General features: G+C 48.5%; 1 protein-coding gene and 1 long non-coding RNA gene across 2 annotated transcripts; both read left to right on the top strand.

Moving 5' to 3' along the window:
* Positions 1–1,703: 1,703 nt before the first annotated feature.
* Positions 1,704–12,186, top strand: ZNF217 (zinc finger protein 217; the record flags this gene model as incomplete). Its single annotated transcript, XM_061125723.1, has 4 exons — positions 1,704–1,728; positions 4,745–6,337; positions 9,948–10,064; positions 10,940–12,186. Coding segments are annotated over exons 1-4 (2,982 nt in total), but the record flags the coding sequence as incomplete, so codon positions are not given.
* A 31-nt stretch (positions 12,187–12,217) lies between these two features.
* Positions 12,218–17,677, top strand: LOC133045230 (uncharacterized). Its single transcript, XR_009690152.1, has 3 exons — positions 12,218–12,307; positions 13,481–13,612; positions 15,481–17,677. It is a non-coding gene; the product is annotated as an uncharacterized LOC133045230 (long non-coding RNA).
* The last annotated feature ends 1,813 nt before the right edge of the window (positions 17,678–19,490 follow it).

The raw sequence follows: 19,490 nt of genomic DNA, 5'->3' as shown, positions 1-19,490 counted from the left end.
CCTTAATTGATTGAGGAGGAATCAGGCTGGATTTTGTCATCATAACCTGCAAATGTGCTAGTAGGATTATATTTTTATCCTATCTTGGTCTCCCATGTAGAACTGAGCACCTACACTGAATTTCAAGAAAGGGAGACTGTCTTGTCACAGATTCTCAGGCTTTGCCTTTGAATAATCATTCACTTTCGAATAGGTTGTGGTGTTGAATATAAGCTGAATATTTTAATCTTTCTCTTTAGCTTTTAAACATCCTTCCACAGCTATATTAGGAAAGTCAGGTTGACCATCTGCTTAATGGGTGTGACCTTGGTGATTTCCTTGAAATAGTGTTGAAGGATTTAGTCAGTGGGTTTTGATCACCACTGTAGGTTGCTATGCAGAGTTCTCTTCACTTGTCAGACTAAGGAAAAAAATAGTATGTGTAAAAGAGAGAAGGGAAACCTGTAGAAAAACTGTCAGTTTTCTAACCAGATCTTGGAGATAATTTTGAAATTTAAAGGATACAAATGAATCGGCCAGAGACTAGCAGTTTGTTTAGATTGAATGTTTCAATGATCATTTATTTGGATACCTTGGTAGCTTGGATGACTTGCTGGAATACTGCAAATTACTTGGCTGTAAATAGAATTTTCTGTGTTTTTAACAGGTTTTGAGGACTTTGAATACCTTATTGCTGCACACCATGGTAGCAGATATTCCATGTCAGATAGCCTGTTCATTTGGGGTGTGCTTTCTTTGAGGTCACCGGTTTGAGAACAACTGTACATAAAGAAAGGTATTTCCAAGTCACTTGGTCAGCAAGGTGGCATTCACCTGTAATTTATTGTGCGTAAGCACAATTGTGGTGCCTTTCATTAAGTATGATAGAATGGGTAGTATTTGCTAATTTCCAGGTCTGTAGATATTGGCAGAATTCATAGTAACTTTATTCACAAATGAGTATGTGCTTTTTAAAAAAATAAATGGCTTAAAGAACACCAGACTTGCATTTTATTTTAGGTGGTTACAGCAGTATGGTTCTTTCTTTTCAAAGCTTATGTTGTGGTAAATTTAAAAAAAAGTATCTACTGAAGTGATCACAACATAACTTAGCTAGTTTCTCTCCAAATAGAAGGTTCTACTGAATAACCTGTTGCTTTAGGTGCCTGAGGGGTAAATGGCTGATGGTTGAGTGCTGTCGTTAACCCGAGGAAACGTTAAAACATTTTTAATTTAGATACTGAAAAACTTCTTTGCTGAGCACCTTTCGGTCAGCTTGGTGTGTTCAGAAGGCTCCTTCTCGTGCAAACTAAAAGCGTTTAGAGTGAGAGTGTTGGTTTATGACGTCTCCCCCCATCTCCAGTTCTTTGTCAAGGCAGACAGGTCTCTTTGGCTCCACGTGAAACCACGAATTCCGGAGCCTGTGCGCTCACACTCCCATCCGCTGGGGTGGTGATCTGTCACCATGAGCAGGACGGAGGTTAGGACGTCTGTTTTCCATACGTCATTATTCAAGTCTTTGGTATTACAGGCGCTCTATAAAGATTTTTGACTTTTTGTTGAGCAGTCTAGTCTTGGTAGTTACTGGTTTATAGCTAAAGTCTGCATTGAGTGTCTGTCAAGAGTTGAGGGCAGGGACTTCCCTGCGGTCCAGGGGTTTAGACCCCGGACTCCCGAGGCAAGGGGTCCGGGTTTCATCTCTGGTCAGGGAGCTGAGGTCCCGCATGCCGCCGCACAGCTTAGCCAAAAGTAAATAAATAAATAAAGTGGAAAAGAGTTGAAGGCATTTGCTGTAAGAGGTTACCCTAGTCGGCCTTGCATTTTGGGTTTGGTAGGTCAATAAGAAAAGTGGTTATAAATCCAGATGATGCACTTTTGCTTCTACTAGTCAACTTTATGGTATGATTATATGATTCATTTTTTATTATCCTCTTAACAATGTAGAAAATGGTCATTAGATGGCAGCCACAGACAGCCATGTAGAAGTCTTGATGAACATTCAAATTAATTTTAGTATCAAGTCAGTTACGGTTGGTAAGCGTGGCCAGAAACACACACACACACTCTGCTCACCTGTCCTGCTGAGCCGGTGTTTCCTGGGAGCCTGAGCATGTGGCCCTTCCTGGGCACTTGGGGGCAGCAGTGAGCCAGCAGGCAGGAGGTCTGCCCCTGGGGCTGAAGGCATGGCCTGTTCCGGGCATCTTGAGAGAACAGGAAGAATTGCTGTGTCCCTTCACTGGAGGTTTTGCCCCCAGAAGACTCCCTGGCTGGGACTTCCGTCCCCCAGCTCCCACCCCATCCTGTTCACCTTCTCGAGCAGCACTGAAGCTCTTCTTTCTCCGAAGGTTTTCTCCAGCGTCCTCTTGTACCACCCCTTTGGGTCTTGTGTTGGAAGCTGATGACGACTTACTTAACCCAGATATTTGAACGTTTCAAAGATAATAAGTTGAAACTAACTGTCAGAAGACAGGAATGTCCAGTCTATGCCGTTACGCACTGTGGGAAGTGTACCCACATCATGCTTTTCATCCAGAGTTGTTGGAGTTTAGGATTGGTGTCTTTGGGGAAAGGTTATTTACAGAAAAGTGGAGTTTCCCAAAGCTTACAAATGTCAGATTGTTGTCAGATTTCTTAAAAAAAAAATGTTGAGGTCTGACATGCAGGACTTTGATTTTTGTCAAATCAGGACATTAAAAAAAAAAAAAAACCCTTTCCTGTTGCCACTCTTTGATTTTATAAGAAGGGTATTTTGGCACCCAAGAAGTAGAAAGGGTCTTAAATAAAGGGCAGGCTTTATTCAGATTGAGATGAACTCCTGTAGCTGTGTGTGGTGCTCAGAGTCACCTCTCTTACTTCTCACTCAGCTGTCGGCCGGTGAAAAGTGTCGTCAGGGCTTGAGAGCTGCTTTTCCAGAGGGTGTGCTCTTCCTTCTTCAGTTACAGTATTACCTGGGACACTCACGCTCAGTGAATGTTTGCTGAATGAGTAAATGACCACACGGAAACCTAAAGTATCACTCAGCAAATCCAAATATCATCTCATATCTTGATCAGCATGATCAAGGAGTTACGTCTACCCATGAAGTGTGTCTAACCCCAGGACCATGGATATTTTGAACTCTGCAAGTGGTCCTGTGATCTAACCACCCGCATTGAGTAGACGGAGGAAGACAGGTCCGCGGGGGTGACAGCTTCAAGGCTGTAACTCAGCCAGGACTGGAACTCGGGCCTCTGGAGTGTTCTCTGCTGCCCAGCAGCTGGCAGCCCAGTCTGTGTGTTTCTCCTCCATTGTGACTGCAACAAAAGGCCAAGAAACTGAAGATAAAACACTTCAGTCCATTCTTTTTTACCTTAAACTTTGATCTGCAGGCTTCCTTAAAGCTTAATGTTAAAGATTTCGTTTACTCTGAACTAAAAGACAACAGGGAGTAGAGGATTTTCTTTTTCTGAGTGTGAAGAAGAGGAAGAAATGTTTCCTCCTGTTCTGAGCCCACTGGCTCCTGCTCTTTGAGGAAGTGGAGAGAAGGAAAGGAAAGTTGTGTGTGTGTGTTTTAACTGTTGACTGTGGTGGGGGCAGTTTGCATGTATCTCTGTTTTCTTGGGTGGACTTGACTGACCTCAGGTAAAGTAGCTGGGACTGTGTGGAAACAGTTCCTGTGCTCAGCTTGAAGGTGGAGGGTGTTGGCTTCACAGGCGGATCCTTCTGCAAGTGTGAAAATGCTCCCAGCTCAGAGCCTGCAGTTCAGTCAGGTCATCTATTTTGCACCTGGCCAATGCATACGTGAAAGGTGGATTAGAAATGAGAGTGTCTGTTTTCTGATGGAAGTCTAAGCCATGTTGAACCAGCCGTGTTGAGGATCTTATTTAAAATGTGTGCATTCACAAAGTAGCTTTGTGTCTTTATTTCCTTATTTGTAGTTTGGGCAAGGGAAGTCCTACCCCGGTGCCCGTTGAACGCAGAAAGTTGTTAAAAGCAAACGGGTTTGGGCAGTGGAATGAGGAGCATGGTGTTGAAGGTTCTGCGTGGCCAGGATGAGAAACTATTCCAAAATGTGTTTCTTGAGTGGGGATTTCAGGAAAGGTTCCTATTTTTCAGTGCTTCTGTTGGTGATTTAGGTTATGTGTATCCTCCAGTGTGCTTTTAGGCGTCTGGGTTTCTTGTGTGTTTGTCTATAAGACAATGTGAAACTCTTGACTTTTAAAATTTTGCCTCAGGTGCTTTCATTGTTTTTTTTAACAATTCTTAAAGTCTCTAGACTTGTAGAGATTGTAAGGATACACATGCACTTTAGTGGCAGTTAAAACAGATTAAGCTCAATTTGATCGTTTCTGTTCTGAAACTTGACATTTCTGATTTAAATCATTGAAGCACCAGGTTTTCAGTTTAACTGTGAATTTCTCGCAGTTTGATAAGGGTTATTGGATAAAACACTAATGGTTTAATTAATGAGCACGTGTAGCAGGATATTAGCTAAAAGGGAAGCTACCGAATCGGGTACCTTCTCTGCTTCGTGGGGAAGACCACTGTGAGTCATCACCTGCCTTCTCTCCTCTCTGACTGGAGCTCACCTTTTTTTTTTTTTTCCTCCTCTAGGTTTTGGAAATCCCTTGTCTCCAGGTTGCTGGAATCGACTTCTTGCTCAGCTGACTCACTCACTCTGTGAAGACAGAGAACTCATGCTTTGTGTTGACTGGGCTCTGCATCCACGCACTGGGGAGTCTCTGCCTGGTCGGAGAGAGATCCCACGATCGGCTTTGTGACTGAGCTTCCTGGACTTGTGAAGAGAAGACGGTAGAGGAATACACACTTTCTTTTGAATTTTTACAACAAATATTTGCTCTAGTTTTGAAGCCTCGGGCTGCTGGGTGTGTGAGTGACAAGTCTTTTACAAGTGGCCTTATTCCAACTCCAGAGATTCCTCAAGCAGATTCTAATTTTATATACAGTCCTCAGGAGACAGGAAACATGCCAACCCAATCCCTCTTGGTGTATATGGATGGACCGGAAGTTATCGGCAATTCCCTTGGCACCCAGATGGAGCTCGATGACGCCATGACGATCAAAGGGGCCGCTGCGGTCCCCTTCCGACCCACGCCGGAGAAGAGCATCATCCAGATGGAGGGGTGCATGCCCCTGGACTGCATGTTCTGCAGTCAGACCTTCACGCGCTCCGAGGACCTCAGCAAACACGTCCTCCTGCAGCACCGGCCCACCCTCTGTGAGCCCGCCGTCCTGCGCGTGGAAGCGGAGTACCTCAGTCCTCTGGATAAAGTTCAGGTGCGCGGCGAGCCTCCCAAGGACAAGAGCTGCAAGGAGAACGAAGAGCTGAGCTGTGAAGTGTGCGGGCAGACCTTCCGCGTGGCTTTCGACGTCGAGATCCACATGAAGAAACACAAGGACTCGTTCACGTACGGGTGTCACATGTGCGGCCGGCGGTTCAAGGAGCCCTGGTTTCTGAAGAATCACATGCGGACGCACACGGGCAAGTCGGGGGCGAAGAGCAGGCCGCAGCCCGGCCTGGACAGCCCGGCGACCATCAACGAGGTGGTGCAGGAGCCCGCGGCCGAGGGCGTCTCCTCGCCGTACAAGATCTGCATGGTCTGCGGCTTTCTCTTTCCAAATAAGGAAAGTCTCATTGATCACCGGAAGATGCACACCAAAGAAGCTGCTTCCGGGCCCCGCGGCCCGCAGACCGAAGCCCCGCTGGAAGGCGCGCCGTCGCCGGGGGCGGAGCTGCTGCAGTTCCTGAACCTGAGACCCGCGTCCCCCGCCGAGGTCGCCAAGAAGCCAGCCAAGTGGATACCTCAGCTGGACCCGTTCACCACCTACCAGGCCTGGCAGCTGGCTACCAAGGGCAAGGTGGCCGTGTGCCGAGAGGTGAAGGAGCAGCAGCCGGGCCAGGAGGGCAGCACGGACAACGACGAGTCGTGCTCCGACAAGGAGGAGCCGGGGGAGATCTGGGGCGCCCGCAGGAGCCAGCCCGAAGGCTCCGGGAAGCCCAGGACGAGTAAGGGCGGTTGCCCCGGCCTCTCCCAAGACAAGGAGAAGTCCAGACACCCCCACGGCGAAGTGCCTTCCGTGGACGCGGACCCCAGGTTGGGCAGCAGTAAGGAGAAGCCGACGCACTGCGCCGAGTGCGGCAAAGCCTTCCGGACCTACCACCAGCTGGTGCTGCACTCGCGCGTGCACAAGAAGGAGCGCAGGGCCGACGCCGGCTCGCCCCCCGCCGCCGACGGCAGGCAGCCCAGGACGTGCTCCCCGGAGCTGCCGCCCGCCCTGGAGGACAGCGGGGCCCTGGACCGGGAGGCTGGCTCTGAGGACGGCTCCGAAGACGGGCTCCCGGACGGGCTCCACCTGGGTGAGCTGCCCCCCGACCCCCGACCCCTACCCGGTCCTGCACGGAGGACCGGGCCCACTGAGGGTGGGTCTGGGTCCTGGCTCCTGGTCTGTTGTAAAAGCCCCTAAGCTCCCAGGGCCTTCATCTCCTCTCTGTGACAGTCGGGTGGCCTTGAAAGGCCAGTGGAGGTTGCTTCCTGCTCTGAGAGCGATACCATGTCATGTTTTGCTAACAGAGGCCTCACGTTAGCTCACCTGGCGCGCGCGCTGCGTCCCGGGGGCGGAGGCCTGGGGTGCTGCATGTCCCCGGGCGGCCCACAGCAGAGGGCACCCCGGCCCCCGATGTCCGCAAGGGGGTGATGGGGGCCTCCACTCACATCCCAGCATCCCAGTCCTAGTCTGTTGAAGCAGGGTGCCCTGAAAGGCAGTACACTTGCCTTTCTGCCAAGAGCCAGCTCTCACACACACTCCACGTGGTGTCTGCGGGCACAGATCAGGATGGGAGTGACCCGTGGGCCACTGGGCGCTGCCTGGGCCGACTGTGTCTGGGGGCAGGGGCTTGTAACTGAGTTACTCCAGCTCTTGGTAAAATATAGAGAGTGAACACATCAAAGCCAATGAAAGATCTCACCTGCTCAGTCACAATTCTAGTGTTCTGACGGCACTTACAGGGAACAGAGGCTGTCGCCGAGGGCCTGTTGGTGGGTCTTTTGGGTCCAGGGGGCACCATCCAGGGCAGAGCGTCCCACCTGTGGTTCAGGTTGCAACCCTCTTCACACAGTTTTTCTCTCCGTTTAGTAATCTTTTATTTGCCTAGGGAACTCTGTTACTGGAGGTCGGTTGATAAACCCCTGCAAAATCAGCCGGGGAATGATGAGAACATGAGTTAGTCTCAGAAAAATACTGACGTTGATAGAGGTGGCTGTGCTTTTAAACACACGCTGCCGTCTGGTGGTGTAAGTCGGCTGTGTGTTCACGTCTCTTTAAGAGCCCCATGTATGAGAACCCGGGGGACTGTGACCGGATAATACATCTTTTCTCAAGCCGGTGTCCAGCTTCTTTTCTGATTCCATGACGGGTGTGAGAGCGTAGTCTTCACAGCAAACACTCAGTGTGTTTGAGTTTCCTTGGAAGCAGGAAACATAGCATTTGGCACGTGCATAAACTTCAGGCTTAGAAATCCAGAAAATGCGTTAGGTGTCTTAATGACGTCATAAAAATGACTTTAAACATAGCCTTCTAGTCTTCTAAGTGACTCCTCAGAAACAGTGGCAGTGCTGTGCTGTTTGTGGTGAGAGATGCCCCAGTGCCTGAGACGTGAGCGGACGGTCACATCCTGCCTGTAGGTGGCGTGGGCAGGACCGAGTGGACGGTCACATTCTGCCTGTAGGTGGCGTGGGCAGGACCGAGTGGACGGTCACATTCTGCCTGTAGGTGGCGTGGGCAGGACCGAGTGGACGGTCACATTCTGCCTGTAGGTGGCGTGGGCAGGACCGAGTGGACGGTCACATCCTGCCTGTAGGTGGCGTGGGCAGGACCGAGTGGACGGTCACATCCTGCCTGTAGGTGGCGTGGGCAGGACCGAGTGGACGGTCACATCCTGCCTGTAGGTGGCGTGGGCAGGACCGAGTGGACGGTCACATCCTGCCTGTAGGTGGCGTGGGCAGGACCGAGTGGACGGTCACATCCTGCCTGTAGGTGGCGTGGGCAGGACCGAGTGGACGGTCACATCCTGCCTGTAGGTGGCGTGGGCAGGACCGAGTGGACGGTTACATCCTGCCTGTAGGTGGCGTTGCCAGACTGAGTGGAAAACTCGGGCCCAGTTCGTGGGTGGCTAGGATGGCCCGTAATAGCTGGGAGCGCCCAGACTTGTGTTGGGTTTGGTTACGTCTTGCTTAACCTTTCTTTGCCCTGATTTCCCTGTTTACACAATTGGTTCATCGACCCTTGTCTTCCACCTCCCAAGGATGATTTCAGCTGCCTATTTATTAAAAAAATTCTTTAAAGGACAGCACAACAGAATCACGGGTGAAGCTAAAGGAGCAGGAACCAGGTAGACCGGACGTTTCACGTCCTTTGTGTTGGAGTAAAGGCATTTCGTAACTCTGGATGTTACGCAACATGCCATAAATCCCGACACACAGCTGGAAGCAGTAAACTGCTGTGACATGCCGGCTCAGCTGCAGGCTTGGCGGGCTGGGTGTGCGTGTCAGGGGGCGCCGGGTGCCCTGGGAGGGGTTGGGTCCTCCTGAATCCACACTGTGATGTGGCCCTCTGGTCGAGACTTGACTTGCTGTCATCTGCTATCAGCCTGGCTTTCTTTAGACTTACTTTTACGATCAAAAAGCAAAGTAAATGATTTATCGTTTTCAACTTTTATAAACTGGATGGATAGCAGTGATTTTTTAAGTCCTTGTGACACCTTTTTAGACCAAAGGTTGTCTCTGTTGTCTTCTGCCGCAGTGTTTGGAGGGGGCTGTACTGTCTTCACGGAAGTTCAGGGGTGACAGAAATTACATGGTCCTGTCTCTCTTGTTTTTAAGTCGTGTGCCCCAAGGCGTGTGGGGGTTCAGTTTCCCCATCAGGGATTGAACCTGGGCCCTGGGCTGTGATAGTGTGGAGTCCTGACCACTAGACCACTGGGGAATTCTCTATTTACTTCTGTCTTTATGGTACCTGGAGGCTCACCAAGGTTTCTTATAAGCTGTTTTTTAAAATCAGTGAAGTCTATCAATCTAGGCTTGGAGTGTGGACAGGGCCAGGCAGAGGCCCTTCAGTTGGGAGTTACAGGGTTTCCAGGCAAAAGGATGAGTTATGCTGACTTTACAGATTTCCCGTCCTCTGTGTGATGTGACCAGCGATGACAGGAGGTTCACGCGGAGCTCATGGTCCTGCTGGATGAGCTGGGCCGTGGCTGCGGCATCTGGGCCTCAGTGGACCTGCGTCCGCTCCACCGTCCTGATCATGGACAGAGTGGAGTTTAAAGTCTAAGCCACTGTTTCTTGGGGACAGATTGTGATTCGTCAAGGATGCCCATGTGAGCACTTGTGAATAATATGATCTGCTTTCCAAAACCTGTTCTGCTAAGTTTTGACCAGCTTTCCTAGGTGTTGGCCCAGGGCCAGACTTTTAAAGATTAGGCTGTGCCTGCTGCCCTCTAGCGGTGACTGGCTTAACCTTAAGGGGGTTAACCTTGTCCTCTGGTGGTTGGGAAAGTTGGCGTTTGTGTTGGCTGGGTTTCCTAAATTACTTATTCTGAAGAAGCTGGTTATTCCAGCTCGTGTGCAGGTCCAGCTCAAGTTGGCCAGATTCTGTGTGTCTCAGGCCTGGGAGCGCAGAAAGCAGAAAGCTGCCTGTTCATTTCAGTCTATTAAATGGTCTTGTGACCGAGGCCATGAAGAAGGGAATCTTCAACAGTGAATTCTGCTGTGCTCAGAAAACAAAACTGTCGCACACAGGCTTTAATGCTGCACACAGCCTCAAAGCAGCAGTTGGCTGTTTTAGCCAATACCTAACATAAAAATTATTTTAGACTGTCCAAAAAATGTTCTACTAAGAATCTTTAAGTCAGCTTGCCCTGTTCACATCCTTGAGCTGTCGTCTTACATGAATATTTTTGTTTCTGTTTTAAGATAAAAATGATGATGGAGGGAAAATGAAGCATCTTACATCCTCAAGAGAATGTAGTTATTGTGGAAAGTTTTTCCGTTCAAATTATTACCTCAATATTCATCTCAGAACGCATACAGGTAAGGAACTCCTTAGATTTGTTTACTGCATGTATTAGCTCTGAGGATTGTGATGTAATTCTGTGTCTGGTGGTTGTTGTTGTTCAGGTACTCTTCTAGATCTTTGGGATATCTTAAGAATATGTGTGTAGTCTGTTGATTTGTAGCTGTTGATTTGATTCCTTTAGTAGTATTGTAACTTGATCTGTTTTCATGTGAAGTTGGTCTCTTGTTTAATGTCTGATTCCTTTATCCTTACTCTTTTAAGTAAGTATCCTTACTCTTTTAAATGTCACAGCTTTGTTAATTTTTATGATTTAGAATGAAATTAATAATATTTAATCATCTTTGGTTTATGTTTATTACTATCACTTTTTGGCCACGTTGCTTGGCTTGGGGGGTGGGGAATCTTAGTTCCCCCAGTAGGTGAGTAATCCCATGATCTTGGCACTGGGAGCTTGAAGCCCTAACCACTGGACTCCCAGAGAATTCTGTCCTCTTTTCTTTAGACTGTGGAAGCAGCTGTGACATGATGGTTTGGGAGGCCCTGTGGATTTGAATTTGCATCTCTTCTACTCACTGGCTGTGCACCCATAGGCAGATTAACTTTTCTGCGCTCTCATTTACTTAGCTGTAAAAGTGGGATAATATTCACTCCCGTAGGGCTGTGATGAAGATTAAATGAGAGCATTTTAAGGTGTGCTTTTTAATTTTGAAGACACATGTTCACGTTTTCAAATATTTGGGGTAGAAAGAGTGATAAAGCCACAACTCCTGACAGCTTCTGGATGAGAAGATTCACAGACAAGAAGGGAAGAGGGACGAACTCTGTTCTCTCTGTCCTGTGTTGATGCTCTTCATAAGCCTGTGTAGTAAAGTGACACTTATCGTTTTAGGTGAAAAACCATACAAATGTGAATTCTGTGACTATGCTGCAGCGCAGAAGACCTCCTTGCGGTATCACCTGGAGAGACATCACAAGGACAAGCAGACGGACGCTGCTGCAGACGGCAAGAGCGACGGGAGACCCCAGGAGGCCGAGGATGCACTCCTAACTGCAGACAGCGCACAAACCAAAAATTTGAAGAGATGTTTCGACGGTGCCAAAGATGTTAAAGGCAGCCCACCCGCAAAGCAACTGAAGGGAATGGCCCCCGCTTCTCAGAGCGTCCTGGGCGGCGCGGTGCTCGCGCCAGTGCACAGGGAAACTCAGGATTTCAGCAAGGATGCAGCGGATGACGGTGCCGAGAAGCCGAGCAAGGCCCCCGGCCCCGCTTGCTTGGACGCCTTGAAGAAGAGGCCGCCTGCGGACCCTCAGGCCAGCCCCCTGGTGTGCAGGACAGAGGCGGCCGAGGCGGCCCGCCATGCGCAGCTCGGGCCCCGGGAGGCGCGGGCGGACGTGGGCTGCCAGGAGAAGCCCCTGAACCTGTCCCTCGGCGCCCCGCACGGGGGCGCGGGGGTGCCGCTGGGCAGGAGCGTGACCGCCAGCAGCACCTGCCCGTTCTGCACCTTCAAGACCTTCTACCCGGAGGTGCTCACGATGCACCAGAAGCTGGAGCACAAGTACCACCCCGACGCGCACAAGAGCTGCCGGGGCAGGGCTGTGCTTCGCAGCCGGCGGACCGGCTGCCCGCCGTTCCTGCTGGGCAAGGACGTGCCCCCGCTGCCCGGCGCCTTCAGGCCTAAGCCGCGGCCGGTCGCCCCGGCACAGCCCAAGCCCGCGCCGGCTGAGCGACCTGCGTCCGGTGCCCAGGGGTCCGGCAGAGCTCCGCCGCCTGCGGGCGCCGACGCCAGCACTTTAGCCCCCAGCAACCTCAAGGCGCTGAACGCCCGGCCACCGCCAGGCCTCGGGGTCCCGGGGCCCGGCCCCGCCCGCACACCGCCCGAAGCGCCGCCCTGCAAGGCGGGCCCAGAGAAGACGCGTCGGACGGAGCCGCAGCCCCCCGCCGACGCTGCCAGGAGCGACCACGCTGCCAGGAGTGACGGCCCTTGGGCGCCCGCGCGGGACTACGCATGCGGTCGCAGCGGCGCTGAGCCGGGGGAGCCGCTGCCCAAGCGGCCGCGAGTCGCGCCCGAGCCGCCCTGCGCGCCGTGCCGCCGGCCGCCCGAGCTGCCGCAGTACCGCGTGGTGCGCGGGCTGGCGTCCCTGCTGCCGCCCGAGTGCGCCTGCGCGCCCCCCGCGCGCCCGCGGCCCGCGCCCGGGCCCGCCTTCGCCGCCTTGCTGCCCTGCACGCCCGCCGCCGCTGCAGCCGCTGCGCTAGAAGGTGGGCGTCTTCGGGGGGCCTTAGGGGGCGGGGGGGCGTGCTGGGCACAGCGGCCCCTTTTCCAGCTCCTCCTGGGCTGGGGGCAGCAGGGCCCGGGGGCGGCACCCCCTTGCCATGCCAGGTCAGTTGGCCTGGGCGCCCGGCTGCCCGCCCTCGTGACCAGTGCGGGTCAGCCGCCCGCACAGGGGGCCCAGGGGCCCTCGGAAGCGCTCTGCAGGCGCGGGGACCACCGGGCCCCTCCCAGGCTGCTGGGTCCCTTTGGTGTCCAGACCTAGAGAACTGCCCTGCCGCCTTCTGCCGGGGCTCAGCCTTAGGTGAATCTTAAAGCACAGTCTTCTCCGTGTTACCCTCGATGCCCACAGGTGCCTTGAAGGCCCCTGTCCCCGGGAGGCGGCTCTAAAGCCCCCGCTGCCCCCGCTGCCCCGGGCGCCCCGCCCTAGAGGTGTCTAGCACACACCGGAGCCTGTGAGAGGAGGTGACGCTGGCGTGGGGCCTTGTCCCACTCGGCCGGCTCGGTGAAGCCGCAGTGCCTTCTCTGGTTGTAAGCTCTGCAGGTTTCTCCGCCCAAAGGGACAAATCCATTTTAAACATCTCTGTACCTTCGAAATGAAAGGTTCTGGGTGGTGACTGTTCTGTATCAATGGCTTGATGCCAGTTGATCTGGAGATAGCTAATTAGAAAACAATCGCTTTCACACAGTCCAGTGACTTTTATAAAAGTTTTGGTGAAAATAATTTCTGCAGCCTTATGATTAGAAGTGTTCCTCCCCCCCTCCCCCAGCACTTAAAATGGACATGAGTCATAACTGTGTCTTTTACTTGAAGAGAAAAGACTCTGCTGCAAGTAAATCGGTCTTTTTTTCCCTCCACACAGTTTTGGTTCATGATACACAAAGGCTTAAAATCTTTATGCTGCCATTTTGGCTTTTAAATTTTACTAGCACTTAGATAATTTTACCATTTAGTGACTTAAAATTCTAAGCTAAGAAATGTCTTCCTTGTAATTAAAAACATTTTACCTTGTAACTAACTTTATAATAAATATGCATCTTATGTGTTCTGCTCACATTATCAGGAATTTTGAAAATTGACTTCGGACAACCCACATACATCTTACCTAATTGTTGAGCTTAATTTTAAATGCCCGTTTATGCTTGTTTTTTTCCCCAACCAGGAAAAAGGCCTGTATCCTATCAACACTTATCTAGCAGCATGCTGCAAAAGAGGAACTATGAGAATTTTATTGGGAACGCACATTATCGACCAAATGACAAAAAAACTTGATTTCCTATTTTGGGGATGAAAGGTGAGCACATACACTGTATTGATTTTACCTAATTGAAAACAAACCATCTAACTTATCCACTATAATATTACAAAGTAAAATTGCTTTTAACTTGAATTTTGAAGTGTTTTTAAAACAGAGCCCTCAGAGTCTCTGGATATCAGTGGTGATGATCATGGTAAAGGAGCAAAAGCTACTGAAAGTTACTGAGGGTTTATTTCATGCCAGGGGTTGAATGAATTGTTTATCATCATGAACTAGTTTAATCCTTAGAGCCTTAGGCCAGGTGCTGGCCATCAGTTTTTGTTAAGAAAGTTTTATTGGCACACAACCACTTCCTTTCCTTTACATATTGTCTATGGCTGCCTGGGGCCACAAAAGCAGAAGTGGGTAGTTGTGACAGGGACTTCATGGTCTGCAAAGCCGAGAGCTGTCTAGCCAGTTATAGGAAAAGTTTGCCACCCCCAAGTTAGGAGGCTCTGTGCCCACTTTACAGATGTGGAGACTGGGACTTGGCTTATGTAACTTGCCCAGTGCCTGCCTTTGCCTGCTTTTGGTCCTAGGTCTGCAAAATCCAAGGCCTGTGCCCCAACCCTCCAGTTTAAGTGCTTGTTCAGAACCTTTATAAATCCTTATCAGAGTAGGAGCAGGAGTAGGCCACAGCAAGGAGGTTTATTTTGACTTTCTGGTTCACACGGCAGATGTATCTAGTGGTAACTACCCAAAAGCTTCAGGTGGCACTCTTGGAGTTGTGCACACGTTAATTTAGTTACTTCCAAGTGTGGGCAGAGGGCATGACTTCTATGTGAGAGTTAACAATAAAGTGAATGGAAAGACTGAGGCTCATGGACAGATTTCATTCCCTCCCAGATAGCTCTTGTTCTGCTAAACCACTACCATATCCTTGTGGAGCAGACTCTTGACCCAGTGCCTGCTAGATCTGGATTCAGAGATAGAGACCCGTGGACCTGGGCAGAGTTTCTCCTGCCTGTTTTCCCTGGGACTCCTGGGGCATACGGGCCTGTCCGTCTGCATCCTTCTCTCCCGCTCAGGTGATGCTAGTGGTGTGAGGCTGGCGGCATCGCAGAAATGGGATTAGATCCTCTCTACCTTGAAACATGAACACGGTTTCTGGCTGGTTATCTGCACTGTGTGTAGCGGCAGGTGGGGGCCGTCGCGTGTCTGTCCAGCTCCCGCCTCTCCCTGCAGCCTCTGGGCTTCTCTGCTTGCCTTTCTGTCTACTCTGGAACGTCCTTTCCACACCTTCCTGGCCAAGCGACCTTGTTCTGGTACTTAAGCTCACGTATTTCTGCAGCATGTTTGCAAGGAGCTGGGGCTTCCGTTTGTGTTCTTCTGTGCTGTTGTGGTTCATACCTTTATGCCCACCTGACCTGTGCCCCCGACTTCCACCCTGAGCGGTGCTGAGGTGGTGCCTGGCCCAGGGCTGGGAATTTCAGCTGTAAAACTCCATAGACATTGGCCAAACAGTGTTACACGTGTTTTATGCCCTGTTCTTCTCATGGAGGAGGTTATTCTATTCTGAGTCCTATCTTAAATACCTGTGGTCTTGTGCCATATATTTTCCTTTCATTAGGTATAAATTTCCAGAGTTTCCTATAGGTGGCAGTTGACTTGACACGTATCTGATGTAAATTCTGGTTGTTGGTTAAATCATCTTCATTAAATCACTGTTCATTGTAAGCATCTCCTAAATAGTGCAGCTTATTTATTCAGACTCCTGAGACTTGGTTAAAAATTTAAGCTTAAATGGAATCCATTGCATTTCTAGACCCTTTTAGTTCTGTGTATTTATTACACTTTTTAAAAAATTTTGTAAACTGTATTTAGTTTTATCCTAATCATGTTTTAAACCTTTTTTCCCCCCTTAGGTCTTGATGGATATAAATGTGTACTCTCCATGAAATTAAATTAGTTTCATCCTTTGAAAAAGCAAATGTTGAAAGCTACTGAAATAAGCTGTGATTGTACTGTATGTATAACACATAAAGGAGCACTACGGTTTTCTAAAGTTGTTCTGTTAACTTTTGTACCAAATAGCAATAAAGACTATAGTTGGAAGATTTGGGTTGTACACAAATGGAGACTGGACATCATCTCTATTTTGCCCTGAATAATATGTTTTTTTAGAATTGACCAAATAAGAAATGGAGGTTTTTTTTTTGTTTGTTTTTGTTTTTGCATACTTGAGCGCTGCTGAAAAGAAATCATTTGGGTTGGGGGGTGGGGTGGGGAGAAAGTATATAACGCTTGCACCTCAGGTAAAAAATTTTGTAAATATATGTTGTAAACCTGCTTGTTTAAATACTGTGTGTATTCTTTTCCTCTAATGTTGCTCATCACTTTGAGCACATATCTGCTATTTGTCCTCTTTCATCTAAAATGTACGGTTTTTGTTTTTTTTTAATCTCAGTGATTTGTATTATGTTAAATCTTCCACAGTCTCTTGTCTTAATGGAAAGATCGACCCCCCCCATGAATAATGTGCTGCTTGTACCAAGATCAGCCTTTCTCTAGTTGGTTCCCTTTTATTGCAAATTTCGGTAGGTCGTCTGAGGAAGACCCAGACCCATAATCCTCTTCTCAGGGGATTGGCGGGGGGATTTTTAAGTGTGTGTATCTATAGAGAAGCATTTCCTCTAGGCCAGCCACACACTCAGTAAACATACCAAATTGTATGTGGAGTTACTTAGTTTTCTAATCAAATGAATCATTTTTGTTGGAAAATTCTATAACTAATTCTGGAATTAGTTATAAAAATATAAAGGCTAAATTATACATGTGGATTACATATATTGGAAGCAGTTTTAAAAGAAATGAAAGCTGAGGGGTAAATTTTAGGTTTGCATCTGGTAGTCTCGGTGTGTCTGGCGCTTGGGTTGCCTGTGGACACGCTCAGGTTAATTACAGACACATGGATTGTGCAGGGGTGCTGACTGAGGCTCCTGGTACTCCGGGGAGTTCCCTGGTCTGGAGACCTCAGCATCTTCCCATTTTTGGTGGTTTGGAGGCAGTACCATTTTCTCAGTGTACAGGACAGTTTGGGTTTTAAAGAGAGACTAGCCACCAGCTGGCTAACTAAATGTTTTATTACACTTCTGTTCCTTAATCCACTGTCCATGGCTGACTGTTACAGGCAGCACCTGGGTTTAGTGACCACAACATACTTTATTAAGAAAACTGTTTCAAAAATAAATTTGCACTGTTAATTTTTCTTGCCTTGCCCTTCTCCATTAGAACAAGGGTAATGTCCTCAAAAGAATCCTGAATTTTTGTTTGTTCTCATTATGCAACACGACGCTCACTTGATAGAAAAGTCTTAACTCCCAGGTGAGAAGGGAGACCTAATCTGAGCTGACTCTGCTGGCATCGTGATGAAGTGCTTTGTATCAGGAAAGTGTACACTATTGACCTTTCTTTCTGTTCACAAGCTGAGCCATATGTACATAATCTAGATTTTTGTTTTCCTAGTTTTGCACTTTTATAGCCTATTTTTGAAGATTAACACATTGAGAAAGATGATTGACATGATCCTTACCTAATCCAATAAGTGTTACAGAAAGAAAGCTTGCTGTGACGATAAATATAAATCTTAAAAGGGGATAAACACGATGATAGAGGGCTGAAATTTAAATCTGTATTTAAAAAAAAAAAATCACCAAATCTATTTGAAAACAAGTCAATTCATGTTATGCTGAAATCTGGGTACCTTTCAGATTTCTCCTTTTTAGCCACATTTCTGAATCCTTAAAAATAGAGTTGTTTTTCTTTCCACAGCCCTTGTACTCCAAAATGTTTTTTTTTTTTTCCTTTTTTTGTCCATCAGTATTAACTATTGGGATACTACTGGTTCTGTATGTTTTTTCCCTTTGAGACAACAGCACATATACTAGAGGTACAATCTGTTGGATTTTTGTTTATGTATTTATTTCATTCCAGTTTGATTTATTTTAATTGTTGATACTTAAGTTGTCAAACAGTAGACATTACTTGTTTTATTTATGATATATTTCAGCTTAAAGTTATGTTATTATATGTGGATGTAAATATAGATTTGGTGTTTTGCAATCTCGGGCTTTGGTCTTTATTGAGTCCCCGGTGTCTGACTTTTAACTTTCCGTGAACATACACAGTCATAGAAAGATGCAGGCACTGAATCCCCATGGGCTAACCTCCAACACTTAGTCTCTGAGTGACTTCCCAGCTCTCCTTCCTTGTTAGAGCAAATCTTCAACATGTTTTAATTTCATTCCTCAAATGCCTCCGCGAGTATCTGTAACAGATAAGGTGACATCTAACTAAATGGACAACGATTTCTCATAACTGATCTCCACTGCTGCATTTCCAGTTGTGTCAGAAACACCTAACAACTAGGAAGTTGCAGTCAGGATCCAAACAAGATCCACTTACTCAGTTTAGTTGAGAGGTTTCTTAACCCTATTTTAATGTTAACCTCCTCCCCCTCGACACCCACACGCACGCTTGAGGACATTTTATTTATTGAAGAAACTGGGTCATTTGTCCTGTAGAAATTCTCATTTTCATGTTTGGGTTTATTGGATCTTGTGGTTTCATCTAACCTGTCTCTCCAGCCTCTGTATGTGATCCTATAAGCAGGTGAATAGTCTGGAGGTTTAGTTTTGATCTCAATTTTGGGGAGATGGGGTCTTCCTCCCCCAATTCCAGTTCTACCCCATCACTCCTAGACATGTACAGTGTGTGACTGTTAGTTACTTGCGTGTACTCAAGCCTTTTATTCTGTACGGTTTATCAGTTATCTAGGGTTCAAAATTTTTTGCGTGGGTAGACTGACCATATTTTAGCCCGGCTCAGACAAGTGCTGAAAAAGAAATAAGGCAAGGGCCCTCCCCACCCCATGGCTGTGAAATGTCAAGAGGGTGAGAGAGCTGAACTTCCCAGCGACTGCACCGTCTCCTTGGACAGAAGAGGAGCCCAAGGTCCCCAGGAGGCCACGTGCGTCCCCAAGGCCAGACAGCTTAGCGGGAGCGGCTGGGTCTCCTGTCCCAGTGTGCGCTCCGTCTCAGGACCAGAGAGAAGCGTGGCATCTCGGGTACATTTTCAGGCTTGCTGAGACCCGAGTCTGCTCCCCCCTCAGCCTTGGGCAGGCTGTGGTGCCCGGGGTTTGCTGTCGGTGCCCGTGTCTGGGACGGGCACCCGGGGGCGAGCCAATCGTGTGGCCCTTCAGTGAGACTCTGCTAAGCAGCGTTTTTATATATATATATACACTTAGATTTTTGTTTTTAATATGGATGTGGGCTTGTTGAATTTGTTTTTGTTTTTTGAATTTGTTGCAATACTGTTTCTATTTTATGTTTTGATTTTTTGGCCTTGAAGCATGTTGGATCTTGGCTCCCTGACCAGGGTTTGGATCCACACTCCCTGCATTGAAGTTCAGTCATTTCAGTTCAGTCGCTCAGTAGTGTCCGACTCTTTGTGACCCCATGGACTGCAGCACGCCAGGCCTCCCTGTCCATCACCAACTCCTGGAGTTTACTCAAACTTAATGTCCATTGAGTTGGTGATGCCATCCAGCCATCTCATCCTCTGTCGTCCCCTTCTCCTCCTGCCTTCAATCTTTCCCAGCATCAGGGTCTTTTCCAATAAGTCAGTTCTTCGCATCAGGTGGCCAAAGTATTGGACATTCAGCTTCAGCATCAGTCTTTCCAATGAATATTTAGGACTGATTTCCTTTAGGGTGGACTGGGTGGATGTCCTTGCAGTCCAAGGGACTCTCAAGAGTCTTCTCCAGCACCACAGTTCAAAAAGCATCAGTTCTTTGATGTTCAGCTTTTTTATAGTCCAACTCTCACATTCATACATGACTAGTGGAAAAGCCATAGCTTTGACTAGACGGACCTTA

The sequence above is a fragment of the Dama dama genome, chromosome 23, assembly GCF_033118175.1.
Source record: "Dama dama isolate Ldn47 chromosome 23, ASM3311817v1, whole genome shotgun sequence".
Lineage (NCBI taxonomy): Eukaryota > Metazoa > Chordata > Mammalia > Artiodactyla > Cervidae > Dama > Dama dama.
Note: the sequence above shows the minus strand (reverse complement) of the source record. Positions and strands in the feature narration are given on the sequence as shown.